This window comes from Atractosteus spatula, chromosome 12 (assembly GCF_055471065.1).
Source record: "Atractosteus spatula isolate fAtrSpa1 chromosome 12, fAtrSpa1.hap1, whole genome shotgun sequence".
Taxonomy (NCBI): Eukaryota; Metazoa; Chordata; class Actinopteri; order Semionotiformes; family Lepisosteidae; genus Atractosteus; species Atractosteus spatula.
In genome coordinates, this window is record NC_142717.1 from 10,995,237 (window position 1) to 11,009,348 (window position 14,112).

A 14,112-nucleotide genomic window follows, 5' to 3' on the forward strand; every position below is an offset into this window, starting at 1 on the left:
GTACTGCTAATAAGCTTCCTTATTAGACAGTAAAGTGAATCAATTTTCACACATTTTGCTGGGAAATCGTTTGAATATACTTCTTTACACAAAAAGTTGTGCGTATTTTCTATTATATTGATAATTTCCAATTGTGATTCTGTGTTCTTGTTTCACTACTAAGTCTGAAGTTGTAAATTTAGAAAAAAGGGCATTTTGTCTATGTAGACTAAGTGCTGACTGAAGCAGATTTCTTAGAGAAGGTGCTGAACATCAGCTTCTACATGGTGTGGTAGCTCGATCAAGATTCTCACAACTGTATATAAAGAAACATTTCCTGTTCATGGTCACAAATCCACTTGCTGAATTTACTATTCATGATTTCTTAATTCGGTCTCTGTGCACCAGGACATGAGACACAAAAACCTCCAAACTTCAGGTAGTTCTCATGAGCAAGTTTTTAATTAAAAAAGTCATGGTTCTCAACAGGTTTTTATAAGAAAAGGGTTTTACACATACAGCAAATAAAAGCAATGTGTCATCAATTGAATATCACTTACATCAACCTAAATATGCCCTAAAGAGCTGTCTGTTATAATGAATGGAGACCTTGCACGATCATTTAGTTTACATCACAGCACTTTAAACCCAGTTCTGCTTTGGTCGGTCTTTTCAGTTGTTTCCATTGGCACAGTTCGCTGTGCGCAAATTACCTCTCACTGGCAGCCTAGTAACTCCGTCAAATTTTACATGTCACGTGCACTGTTATGGTAGCTGCATATTTCAGCAAAGTAGCCTTCCCCATCCAGTCAAGACTGGGGTGCTGCATGAAAACTAAACATGCTCCCCTCCTCTAAGTTTAACAAGACTTACAGAAGCAATGGTACAGCCTGGTGTCTTTCTCAGCCTTTTGAGCTCTTGGTTCTGAACTTTTTTTAGATAGAAAACTTGAACAAATCACAAGGGTCAAATTTTTGAGGTACGAATTTATGTATATGGTCCTGATAAAACCTGTGGAAACTGTAGAATGACACTTTCAACAGTACCGTGTAGAGATATTACATTTCTTTCTCCACAGAAGGTTAATATCTTCCCTAATCATATTCTTGACACTTTCAGAAAATAATAGGATACTGGTTTTAGGTTACAGACTTCTATAGTTCTCTTTTCTGGCTGTAAATTTTGCAGAAAAGTAAGGATCTGTATCTTCCTCATACAATTTCTGAGTGAGCTCATCTCTGCAGGGTTCCTGGCTGACAATAATAGAAGAAGCCAGCGCGTAAATATTCTTCACAGGTGCAGCCATTAAGCACCCATAACACTCAGTACACCTGTGCCTGCAGCTGCTCTAAGTGAAGAGTCGGATCGTGGTATCGGCTCCGGAGGAGAAGACCCAGGGCTGGGTAGGGTGGAAAGTCACATCCAGGACGCCCAGATCATGGGAGATCTCATGGCCCTTCAAGACCTTGACTGGAACAATCAGTGGGTTCTGGAGCAGGTCACTAGAGACAAGGCAGACACAGTGGGTTCAGGCATTGTGAAGCACAAAGGAACAATAGTGTCCGTGCAGAAGACTTTGTTCGATTTTGATCAGCAGCTCATGAAATATAATAATATCGAGCAAAATGGAATACCTTCTCTCACAATAGGAAAAGCAGGTTTGTAGTTTCTCATGCAAACATGTACACGGCAGAAAGCAGAAAGGATTGTGAGACTCGCACATATACGAGATGGAAAAAGTACATTATGGACTGTTATAATTTGATGATCAATTAAGCTGTAAAAGTGCTACTGAGTTTCTATCTCAATGTTTCTCACCAGATCAGCTCTTAGTCTCCTTTGATGAGCTGCAGTTACAAGAGGATTGTGCTTTCTAAAGTAAACATTCACTTCTAGAGCCCACTGACACTTTTCATGCTGTGCAGGCTTGCTTGGGTCATGATATCCGACATGATCTGACAGGAGAATCAGCATTAACTGGAAGGGTGTTATGGCTCACCCAGGGGTAGCTGTTCCAAGACAAGACAAGCCTACACATCCCTTACAGTACTCAGCAAGTTGCGTCTCACTTGGTGTGACTGACTAACTTGTACTCCTAACTGGCACTTTTGTGAAGTCTCAAGTACTTGGGACCCCTGGACTCTTGACTACAATCCAAATGCCAACATCTTAATGATAGGCTTTGCTGGATGATAAGGTGAGAACAGAGGAGTGAGGAAATAGGAAAGTCTGACTTACTTGTAGACCATGCCATGGCAGACTATAACACTGCCATCGTCGGAGGCAGAGGCTAACAGCGGGTAGTGCTTGTGGTATGCCACACCTCGGAGAGCCTTCTTATGATGCCTAAGATATTCAAACACGGTATCAGAATGATGATAATGGCTGCACAAAACAATCACCGCTCATTTAAAAAAAATCATTATCCAGGGTAAATATTAAGTGCTTTCTGGCACCATTTTTTCACACGGACGTACCGTGACCACCAAGGATCAAGAAAAGAATCGAGGAAAGTATTTAATAAAAAACAAGGCAAGATATTTAAACTAAAGCTGGACTCTGCTGTCTGGTCACATAGAGTATGTTACATCACTGATTTTATGAAACAATAAATAGACATAATCCAGTTTTCATTTTAACGTGGGCTGCTTACTCACCGGAGAACTTTGTAAGGTTTTGTAGAGAGATCCAAATCGAACCACACTAGCCGGCTGTCGTAGCTTCCGCAGATCACATTATCACCTGCAACAATCTCCATGTTGGTCACTCTGGACATACCATAAGTACGCAGACATGCTTATCGAAGGCATGTAAACAACAGTAGTCCTCCAGCTTTATCTGTTGCTTCTATGAGGCTTCTAATCACACACAAACACTAATTACGGCTGTCAGCTGACAGTTCCAGAAATTCCGATCCCATCCGTCTATTTTCTAACAGCTTCATCCAATTCAGGGTTGCGGGGGAGCTGGAGCCTATCCCAACAAAAGCAGGGTACACCCTGGACAGGACACGAGCCCACTGCAGAGACACGGACACACGTTCACACCAGGGCCAATTTTCCCAGAAGCCAATTAACCTGCCATGCATGTCTTTGGACTGTGGAAGGAAATCTGAACCCCCTGTGGAAGCTCACGTCAACACAGGGAGAACATACAATACCCACGCAGGTAGCACCCCAGGTTTGGAATCGAACCCAGGGCCACAGCGTTGCAAGGCAGCACCGCCAACTACTGCACCACTGTGCCGCCGATGAGTGCTATGTCAAATCTTAGTTTTAGTTAATGTTAGTGCTTACACAGCAGGCAAACCGTTGGCTCTATCTACTTTGCAGCAGTATTCAGCCACCGTCTGGCCCCTTTCCCCCACAACAAGGAACAAACGCAGAGTTTTGCAGACCTGCAGGGTGAATGGCCATGCTGGAAATCCACTTGCAGTTGGCCATCAGCTTCTTGGTGAGCTCCTGCTTGATGAGGTTGTAGACGCGCACGTAGCGCTGGGTGGCCACGAAGAAGTACGGCCGGATGGGGTGGAAGGACACGCACTGCACCAGGCCCTTGCTCTTCCGGAAGGGGTTCTGGCTGCGGCGCTTGCTCAGCTGGTGGATGAGCACCTGCATGTTGCCGTTGTCCGGCAGCACGGAGGCCAAGTAGTCGCCCTTCCCGTGCCACGTCACCTGCTTCACAGACTGCCCGGGTAGAAAAGGCACACACAGGGGTTAAGCAGTGACTTATACAGACTTATATAGCACTTTTCAGGACACTCCACTCAAACCCATTTACAGGTAATGGGGACCAGTTTGTAGCGCCCACCTGGATGATGAGACGGCGGTCATAGTGTGCATCAGGACCTCAGTTTTACAACTCATTCTAAGGACGGTGCATTTTTAACAGTACAGTGTGTCCCCGTCGCTATACTAGGTCATCAGGATCCACACAGACCGTAGGGTGAGCGCCCCCTACAGGTTCCACTAACACCTCTTCCAGCAGCAACCTTAGTTTCTCCCAAGAGGTCTCCCATCCAGGTACTGACCAGGCTCACACCTGCTGAGCTTCAGTGGGCTCCCAATTTTGAGTTACAGGGTAATAAAGCTGCTGGCTATAGAATCAGAACATGTCGTTCAATCCTGTGTTGTATTACCATATTGCACATTAGTTTAAAACAGAACCACCAAGTCCCACAAACGTGCAAAGCCTGATGTTAAACTGCGAAACATACTGTATTTGCCTAATGTGGATTTTTTTCAACTGATATTCTATTTCTGGATAGTAAAAATCACAGAAGACAGATTTATTAAAAGAAAATGTACCATCTTTTTCTTCAGATTTCATTTATCAGTTACCTAGCTTATCAACCAACGGTCCTTCCAGCTGGTTACAGACCAGGAAAAAAGTTTGAGGACAATTTTCTATTATTATTACTTCCAGGATCTCCAATGGCTCATATTTCATGTCAACTATATTTTTTCCTTGCGCCTTAATTCAAACACTAGTGGCTTTTTAAATATTTTTTTCCATAGGAAAAAAATACCCTAATCTGCCTGTATGGTGCCAGAAACCTTACAGTTTCCCGAACTACAAATCATGTGAGGAGCTACAGGTTCTTTGGAAGGATTTCGTCACACAGTCATGCACACAAACCTTGATCCCCCACTGAAATTACACCCCCTAAGAGAAACAAAACCCTTCGAGGTGATAACTCCGAGTGCAACGGAGTTGTCATCCACAATGCTGGAAGGGAACTGGACTGTGATTCACTGCTGAAGCAAAGTCCAGCCTCAGAACAGCCTTGTTAATCTAGGGCCTCACATACTGTAAGGAAGGTTAAGTCCCCAATATGTCCTTTAACCCACTGTGGTACCTTGGGATGGCTGATGATGAGGCGCAGTCCTTTCTCAAAGTCCTTGCCTTCTGGGACGATCCACTGCACGGGCTGTGGCTTCTGCTCCTCCTGCTCCTCGTAGGACGAGATGAGCTGGTCGGTTGCACTGGAAACCAGTCGGTCTCCCAGGCCGGGATTCACCACCACCACCTTTTGCCCACTGCAAAACCAGCGCCAGGAAAGGACTTTGTCATATGGTTTCCACAATGAATAAAACGTTCTGTATCAGTCTAAAGCCTCAGCATAGAAATGAAATGATTATACAGATATGCTGTGGATTAACGAAACTTCATAAATACTTTAAAAAATAAAGCAATGTATTTTGTTATGTTAATATGTATTTACCTAACATTTTATTGGTTTCCTTATGTTATTATACATTATACTTATGTTAATGATATTCACGGAAATAAAGTGTCAAAGCATGTAGTAGCAAAAAGGAATGTGGAGACAAACTGGATTTCTGTATTCTGTAAAAGCTAGAAAATGTTAAGTAGTTAGTGCATTTCTACGGAACAGCATTGCTGCTGTCAAAAATAAATCCTGTATCTCGTAATTATGAGATAGTAATTGTTGTGTACTTCATGTGATTACAATAGCCCAACTGTCATACAATACCTACAATATCATTACCTGACTTTCAGTTTTAAGCGGTGGAAACCATTTTAGGGCACACCTGTTCTTGTTTGAGGATACGTGTGAGTGTCCTCATGGTTAAGACAGTGTTTACGTGAGGTACAAACTGTAACGTCATCATGAATAAACCAGAGGGGGAAGTAAGTCCACACGCATTTTTCTGCATTGCACATTGTCAGGAACACTAAACCTACAGAAAATGTTTCAATTAGCTATTTAAAAGCTATTGGCAGCTTGTAGGTGCTGTCGTAGCACAACGTAACAGGTTATTCATACACTGAATCGATGGTTGGTATCTCACAATTACAAGATAACTCAGGATCTTTATTTTTCTTTATGGCAGCAATGCGCTTCTGAACATTTCTAATTAGTCCTCTCACTTACTTACTGTTTGCCCGTTATGCCTTCAGGCACGTAGGCGCAGCAACATCCTGTTCCTGTTTCCGTAACATTGTTTTCTTACGGGACAGGGTTGTTAGCCTTGTGCCCAACCTGGCACCCGACGTGGGACACGAGCCTACTACCCTGAGATTATGAGTCTCATGCTCTACCAACAGAGGTAGTCGGGGCCAATTAGTCCTCTAGAAATCTTAATACATGCTCCGGTGAACAAGTGAACACATCAAATTACTATCAACCATAATCAATATTAGGAATTGAAGTTCATTTCATAACAATTTCAGCTGCTTTCACTTCGACGGAGAAAAGGCCCGCTACAAGACAGAACAAGAAGCCTTACAGAGTGAGTGCTACTAGGCAGATGGCTGGGTTAGGGTTCCAGGCCACGCTCTTGACTGCTCCTTCCACTTCAAGTGTCTTCATGCAGCGGGCCGTGCTGACCTCCCAGAACCGCACCGTGCAGTCGTCGGAGCCTGAGTACAAGGTGGGGGGAGGGTGGAGAGGTTAGTCAGAATCGGAGAACCCCTTTAAAAAAAAACGCTACAGTGGCTGCGCGAAACAAGGGGAAGCAAGCAAAGAGTAACATCACTTCCATGAACTGCAGAAGCCGGCTTACTGAGAGCGCTCTCGAGTACTTTTGTATACTAGCTGCGACCTAACCCAGACTTCCACTACCACTGAGCAATGCAACTCTGTCACTTACATTTGCTTGAAAAACTAACGTTTTGGAAACCACACGTTTAAGATGCTGATAATTTTTTGGTAAAGCCCTAGAAAGTGATACGGAAAGTGCTGCATTTCTCCTGAGGCAGATGAGGAGAGAACGAAAGGGAAATGTTTATGGACTTGATCTGCTTTCTATTAGCGCTCCGCCATGGACTGAAGGGGGAACTGAAAAGGGATGAAAGACCTCTTCAGGCTTTGAGCCCCAATGCATGGAAGAGTAATGAAACAGTCCTACATAACCTAGAGTGAAGCCAAATTCAGTTGTATGTTGGATAATTTCTTAATCCAGTGTTTATACCGCACACCTCATTACTATGTTTGCCAAATCTGGTCCTGAATAAAGACAGGATATAATTTCACAAAACACTACATTAGGAAACATTGAGGTCTTCTAAATTACCAAAGGTACTGGGACCGCAATGGTTATTTATCAGGCCAGACTTTCTTTGATAGACTAGGCAGGATGAAGTGAGTTTATACAGGCTCCCGCTTGGAAACGTCACTATTTTCTGCTTCAAATAATGGAATCAAATCAGATTTATGCTTCCTATCTAAGAGATATCTAGGCTTTCAGCATATGTTTCTATTGAATTAAGGAAGACTGCATTATCTAACATGTCCCTGTACACAGATAGTCACAGCATAACCAAATACATGAAACTATTCTACATAAGGCTACTCCCTTTGCTCCCCAACACAGACTACATTATGTTGACAAAAATGTTACAGATTCAAAATGCAAAGTACTACAGATCTCCCAAAGAACAGTGCTGTTTTTGCCTTTTAGGGATATAAAACCTGACTAAGCTGTGGACATGATATAATGTTTTGTCATTTTTTTCTCGTTATCACAAGGATATTCTCTTTATTTGCAACTTGTTGTGGGCAACCCAGTCAAGGTGCAAAAACCCAGACAAGCTCTATTTGACTCTGCTGTCTTTGGGTCTCAAAGTGCTGGGATTCTTCCCAGATATTCTTCCAAGAGCCATCGTCTTCCAGGAGCAATCACGAGAGAATGTACGTGCTGGGGGACAACTTCAGCACCTGCATCATAAGCTACCTGCGTCATAAGCGATACGAAATTTTGGAACCACTCTTTCTCTTTTTAGATGAGTACATAACGACGTAAAAGACATGGATTCCAAAATATAATTTATTTTGCGGGACAGAGCAATTCTTAATACTGAATTGATGGAATGAACGAAGGTGTCCACTATCAGTCTGATGTTCTAACTACTTTGCTATTCACCTGGTGCTTCTTCAACTCAGAACACCACAGGGGACATCACATGCAACTTAGTGAATGAATGTAATTTTTCTTCTGTCTTCCAAGTGTTTATTCCTTTGGGAAATCCAGTAAGAGATTAACTGGCTTTTGATTCGCCGCGTTTAACTGTTATAATAAATCTTGAAGATTTCATTTTGTAGTCATTATTACACCACTGTTAATATATTAATGAAGCTACAAGAAGAAGAATTTGGAAGGTATACCCATCTTTGCAACTTCCGTTTTCAATTTAATGGGTTCTGTACCCTTCAAGTAGTTTCTGAGTCACTGGGGATTGTGCAGGTATAAGAACGATCTTGATTAATAGATATAGTCTTGGTACATTCCTGTTATGTCAGCTAAAAAGGTGTTGTCACATGTTATACCCTGCTTCTGTGGACAGTGCCACAATTAAACTGAACATTTTAAAAATCAACAAAGCTAGAGAACAATATATTTAACACACTCACAGTGGACTACAGACTTTGCCTGCAGAAAAATAAATTACATCTGTCTTGGGGATATGATTAACCGCGGTATATCCAAAACCTCCTTCTATAATAAGGTTTTACTGCATGCTATGAACCACGGTCAAACTCTACCTCTGAAATCGACTAGACTATTTTTTTAGTGCTAAAGCGGTAGTAAAATTATTTTTATACCTGTATGCCTAATAAAAAAAAAAACAAGTAAAGCTTGGTTTTCTTGTACAAGCAAGCTTGAGGGTGGAGTATAATAACTTGAAAACCATAATCACTTTTTAAGTATTAAGTGCTTTCACTACAGATATAGAAAGAGGAACTGCTCATAAGGTTATGTCCTGTTGGTGGTTAAAAAATCCTGTCTGGCATGTATATTTGTGGTAAGCAATTGAAATGCAGTGGAAATACACAGGGAATTGCCAATAAGGCTCAATTAAAAGATGCTTGGTTGGAAAAGCAGGCAGTTACAGAGCAAATGTAGCTAAATACATGTGTCTGATATGGTCAAGACTCAAGGCCCCCACCACACTCCCCTTAAAAAATCTGAGCCTAACAGCTTTCTGACAAATTTAGTGCTTAGGACTTTGGAAAGTATGAAAACATTTTTGAATTAAAGAAAAAAAAAACAAATTTATGGTCTTTCATCAACTGTGCTGTGGTTTTTGTGTTGTAAAGATTTTTTTCCACTGTTTATTTTCAATTTTGCCTTCTCTGTTTTACAGTCTTTCACGAACACAGTGTAATGATTTTCAGCTCCTGAAAACCATCCTGGCTCATATCCAGGAAAGAAAGCAACGCTCACCAGGATTACAGTTTGAGAAGAGCAGCACGACTCGGACTTAGGTAAACAGAAAAAGATGAAATGCTAATTATATCTCTGGCGTGTTAAAATAAGCAATCTGCATAGAAAGATAAAGGTGATAAAACATCAAAACGCACACAGCCACCTGCCATCGAATTATTAATTATCTAATTATCAATCTAATCATTGTATATGTCATATAACGGTCATGGCATTCATGTTACAGATATGAATATTTCCACTATTTAGGGGATTCTGATTTTAATGATGTGGCCCTGTTACATACACAAGTAGTAATATGGCCAAAATGTTTTCAGAGATATTTTGCTCAAACTTAATATTTAAAGGCAACTTAAAAAAGAAACCATTCATCCTCTTAACTAATATAATCATTGGGCACAAACTGCACACAAATTGCTTGATGTCACTTCTTATCTTGTTTAACACCTTAGTGAATTCCAACATACAATTCTGCCTCTGGATCTTCATTTAAATCTCCCATTGAAATAGAACTCCTACCCACCTCCAACAAATGCAGGGCACAAAAAATTTCAAGGCAATGTTTTGTCTTGTGAAAGGCTTCTTCCTTACATGCGATGGAAACCTCCAATCAAATTCCAAGCCCGACGTTTTCGATTTGGCAAGTGAGTCAAACGTGGACTTCAGGAGTCCTGGGAGGCCAGCAGAGGAGGCCAGCAGAGAAGGGCAGAGATATACCGTACAGTGGTCCTTCATGGTTAGGACAATTTAAAAATGTCCCTCCATAGGAACATAAATGGTGGTGGTGGGGGGGGAGAGACTAAATTTATGAGGGTATAGTTTTGGAAATAAAAAAAATCCTCTGGGGCTGTCAACAGTACTTTTTTACTATGGGAAAGAATGTTTTATTACAACACTAATAGATTTTATAGAAAGACAAAGACCGGCCATGACTGTAGTGGTTTTTGTTTTAGGGTTTATGACGTCCTTTGTTATGGAGGATATTGCCTCTAAATTGAGGCCAGCTCCTCAAAAGGTTTGCTGCTGTATTCACAGCCTTCAATTGTTTGTATGTTTCCCATATGATACTTCAGTTTGAGCAACATCAACCACCTTCCTGTTTTTGCTGGGCATTTTTAGATGGTAACCCAAACACTAAATTTAAATCTGTTAAGCCACATTTCCAAAAGCTTAAAAATATATCTTATACTTCACTTTTTTGGAAAAGCTTGACCAAGGTTCTACATAGCTTTAGACTGAGTATTCCCCTGGTTCTCTAAAGCCTCAAGATTCAGCGAGTGTAAATTTTAGTTGTGATCTCAACCTTGTCCTTTATTCTCGTATTCCCGATGAAATAATTTTTCAAGTGATGGCCTCAATTGATCTCAACACCTGAAGATTTACTTCCGTTTTTCTAAACGCTGAGAAAAGCACTTCACCTAATACTAGTCTCCTATAGCAGGAAAGCAGAAAAAGGTTAATTTAACTGAATGATGGAAAAGAAAACAATGCAACAGAAGCTAACACTTGTCCATCACGAAAGGCAGAAGGAGACAAACAAAAGATTTAAAAAATGAGTTATCTCTTGAGTGATGAGGGGTTTATGTCTTATGAAAACACAGAATGGGCCGTGTAACGACAGGTGCAGTGCAGGATGTCGATACCGTTAGCCTTCGTATACAGCGTGCCTGACAAAAACTCTGCCTATCCAGTCAAAAGGTAATTGACATAAGACATATAATTCTCCCACACTCTCTAAACCCCTTTTAAGTAGATAATTATATGCATGTTGTAATTTCCCTGTTTTTTACCGTAAGAATAGCAGTTGACACTTAGGTTTTTAGCGAGTACACTATTTTAAAGAAGTTTGAATATTTAGTATTTTTCAGCTCTATATATGTTACCCTGCATAGTATTGGCCTGGCTTATTCAGACGTGAATCTTAGCATGGATCACTTAAACCTAGGAGTAACTAACTACCCTTGAAGTTTGAGGTCTTTCAAGCATCACAAATCTTGATGCAGAGACAAGGTATAAAATGTTCTCATAAGGCCTTCCCTGAAAGTACTGAAAATCATTATTTCTCACTCCCGTCATACAAACAATTGAAGGCTATGAATTAAAAGATAATTTAAGGGCTGTTTCCCCTCTACTGACACACACCAGCTGTGCTCATGCTACTTCATTCAGGCCTTCATTGCAAGGCTTGGTTAATTAACATTCATGTAACCATTTTTCTATAATCCCATGCAGAAAAGTAAAAAGGAAGATGAAACGGAAGGCTTCTGAGTGACAAAACCTGCACTTGCCCAAGTGCAGGTTGGGTTTCACGATCCAGGTGTCATGGGTTCGAGCTCGTGTCATATCACTAGCCAACCATGACTGGGATTCCCCAAGTGGCAGGTCATAGTTGGCTGAGCGCTGCCAAGGGAATGACTGCGATTAATGTTCAGGTCTTTCCTCAGGCAAGTGTTGAACCTCCAGTAAGGCATGTGTTAAAAAGATGAGCAGCTCAAAGGTGGCAACACTGGAGGAGTCTGTCTGGACTCCCTCACTCTTCCCCCATGCGAGCTTGAAGGGTTCGTAGCCACCCATAGAGACACAGCTGGCTAGTCCAAATCAGGTGGGCTAACAAAGACTTTGTGATAAAGAAGGCTCCACAGATGAAACTGTTATCTCTACCTTCTTTTTACCTTTCAGCAGAGAAGTAATCTTTACACGCGCCTTTTCAGCTCATACGCTGACACACAGGTTTTCATTCTCACCTAAAATTGTGTTTTTTATGATCACCCCAGTTTTCTTACGTATATGGCCACTGCTTTAACAGGAGATGCTGCTGGTGTCAGCTGCACACATACTGAGGTGGCAGTGCAGGGACACTGCAACGTAGGTCAGCCATTTGCGTTAACTTTTAAAGCCAAAGCCTCAAGGGTTATTTTGCAAACCATTTGAACATTTACAACCTGCATTAAGGGTTTTCATATTGTTTCCTGATGTGGTTCACAGTAAGATTAGGCTGCCAAAAACTATTAAAAAAGACCAAGGAGCCTTCAATTAGGGGCAAGGGGGACAGAGAATATTACATCTTTTAGGTTATTTTTTTATATTTAAAGTGTGCCAGCAAGTTATTTTACCCACAATGCCTCTGGCTCCTTTCCTCTATTCTTTCAAGACGAATCACTTGTTTTTTACTATTAATCTCCGTTTTAAAGCCAAACACATTACATCATGGCTCGTGCTGTGGGGATGATATAAGCAGGCAGTTAGCTACTGCTTAAATTACAACAAACCACAAAAAATAATCTATCGAAGAGCTCTGAGCTTTTAAAAATAGAATCCCAGCGAAGCGTTCCCCACATCAAAGAGGAGGAACTTTGGCACTCACCCGAGACCAACCACTGCCCACTGGGGGACACGCTAATGCATCTGACTAAGCTGGAATGCCCACGGTAGACCTGGAAAAGGCAAAAGTCACAAACAGTCAGCAAAAGGTGCCAAAGACATTAGCAAAAGTTTCATTGCTCTGTTAAAACAAAGCGATCGTGTGAGGGAGAAACACTCAAGTTTCTGGACCTAAGATGCTCGCAGGTGTCCTAGCCCACCGCGATTTAACAGGGGAAACCATTTTCAGGAGATTTTAAAAGCTCTAATCAAAGGATTGCCGTCTTTACACATGGAATCCATCAACAGCTCTGCTCTGGAGCTGAAAACTAAACAACCAAGAACAATCTCTTTTAAGATCCAAGGCCCTTTGTCTACTTGCCGGACCAAGAACGATTGTATGTTTTCTTGGATATAAATAGACCCTTGCTCAAGCCAGACAGAATGCAGTATAAAATAGGTTTCAAAACTAACTCTTGCTCTTTAATTAGGGTTAACAAAAAGGAAAATCCTGAAGTCTGAGCTGACTGGATGCGACTGACAACCGAGATTTCGTAACATCATTCAACCTTTAACTTGCATATGGAATTTCTCAATTTACATTATTCCCTCTGATGAAGTCACTTTCACATTTAAAAGTTTACATCACCATGGGGAGAATTCACTCAAATTCACTAACACAAACCAAATGATTTCTGAGCAGCAAACAAAGAGTTCAATCTGTGAAGTCCGGATTCCTAGAGCAACAGTCATACCAGTGACTGAGTGGTGGGGAAAGGCTGGAGATCTTTCGGCTTTGGCAGTCTGGGGATCAAGTCCTCTGGATCCACATTCACCTGGAACAGAAGAAGACGATTACTGGAAAACTGTCATGGACAGTTAGCTGCCATTTTGTGTATCTGTGTTAAAAGCAGTGGGTTGTGTTTGAAATGTTGGCAACACAATTGGACAGCGCATCCTCTTTCAAAACGAGCCTTGGAGGCCCGATGGCCTGCACTCACCCTCATTTTGCGTTGTCGGGGACACAGATAGAGGTCCAGGCAGCGCTCAAATCTCTCATGGATGAAGCGGGAGAAGGCAGGGACGGCTCTCAGACATGAGAATTTCTGAGGGATAAACTTCAGCTTTCTGTCCTCTGGATCCTGCTGTTCCCATGCCAGTTTCTGTGCAGAGAGTTTGACACATTCTTCAGAGAACATCACAATGTGATGTGTGACGTTTTTCAAACTTAAGGACATTTTACAGATAGAAATCTTATATTTACAGTTTAACTTTGAGCATCGTGATTTATATTCTGCTTAACCATTTTCTTCCCATCAATGGTTTTGAAGGCCAAGAAGTAAAGACATTCATATTGAAGTAGTCATACAAACTAGTCAATAAGTGAACAATTGAGACTCAAACAAACAGACAGATAATACAGAGTAACTACAGCCAACTTGGATGACAAGTTTTCATCCTAGATGGATAGCCACTCAAGCAGGCAGTTAATAAAACAGTAGGTTTGTCCTGAGTGAGCAGTGAAGCACACCGCAGCTGCATATTAGTATAACATCATCAGCCGGGCATATCTGCTTCTCAA

The 14,112-nt window shown here is 41.5% G+C and overlaps 1 protein-coding gene across 1 annotated transcript in view; it reads right to left on the reverse strand.

The window, feature by feature from the left end:
- Window positions 1-419: 419 nt before the first annotated feature.
- Window positions 420-14,112, reverse strand: part of bop1 (BOP1 ribosomal biogenesis factor) — a 74,043-nt gene continuing 60,350 nt past the window's right edge. Inside the window, exons 8-16 of the mRNA XM_088929671.1 lie at window positions 13,532-13,693; window positions 13,286-13,366; window positions 12,535-12,604; window positions 6,234-6,366; window positions 4,838-5,018; window positions 3,377-3,665; window positions 2,637-2,721; window positions 2,218-2,325; window positions 420-1,481 (exon numbers count right to left, since the gene is read on the reverse strand). Coding sequence (XP_088785797.1) covers window positions 1,328-1,481; window positions 2,218-2,325; window positions 2,637-2,721; window positions 3,377-3,665; window positions 4,838-5,018; window positions 6,234-6,366; window positions 12,535-12,604; window positions 13,286-13,366; window positions 13,532-13,693 — 1,263 coding nt within the window. The 3' untranslated portion in view covers window positions 420-1,327. The remainder of the gene's footprint in view (window positions 1,482-2,217; window positions 2,326-2,636; window positions 2,722-3,376; window positions 3,666-4,837; window positions 5,019-6,233; window positions 6,367-12,534; window positions 12,605-13,285; window positions 13,367-13,531; window positions 13,694-14,112) is intronic.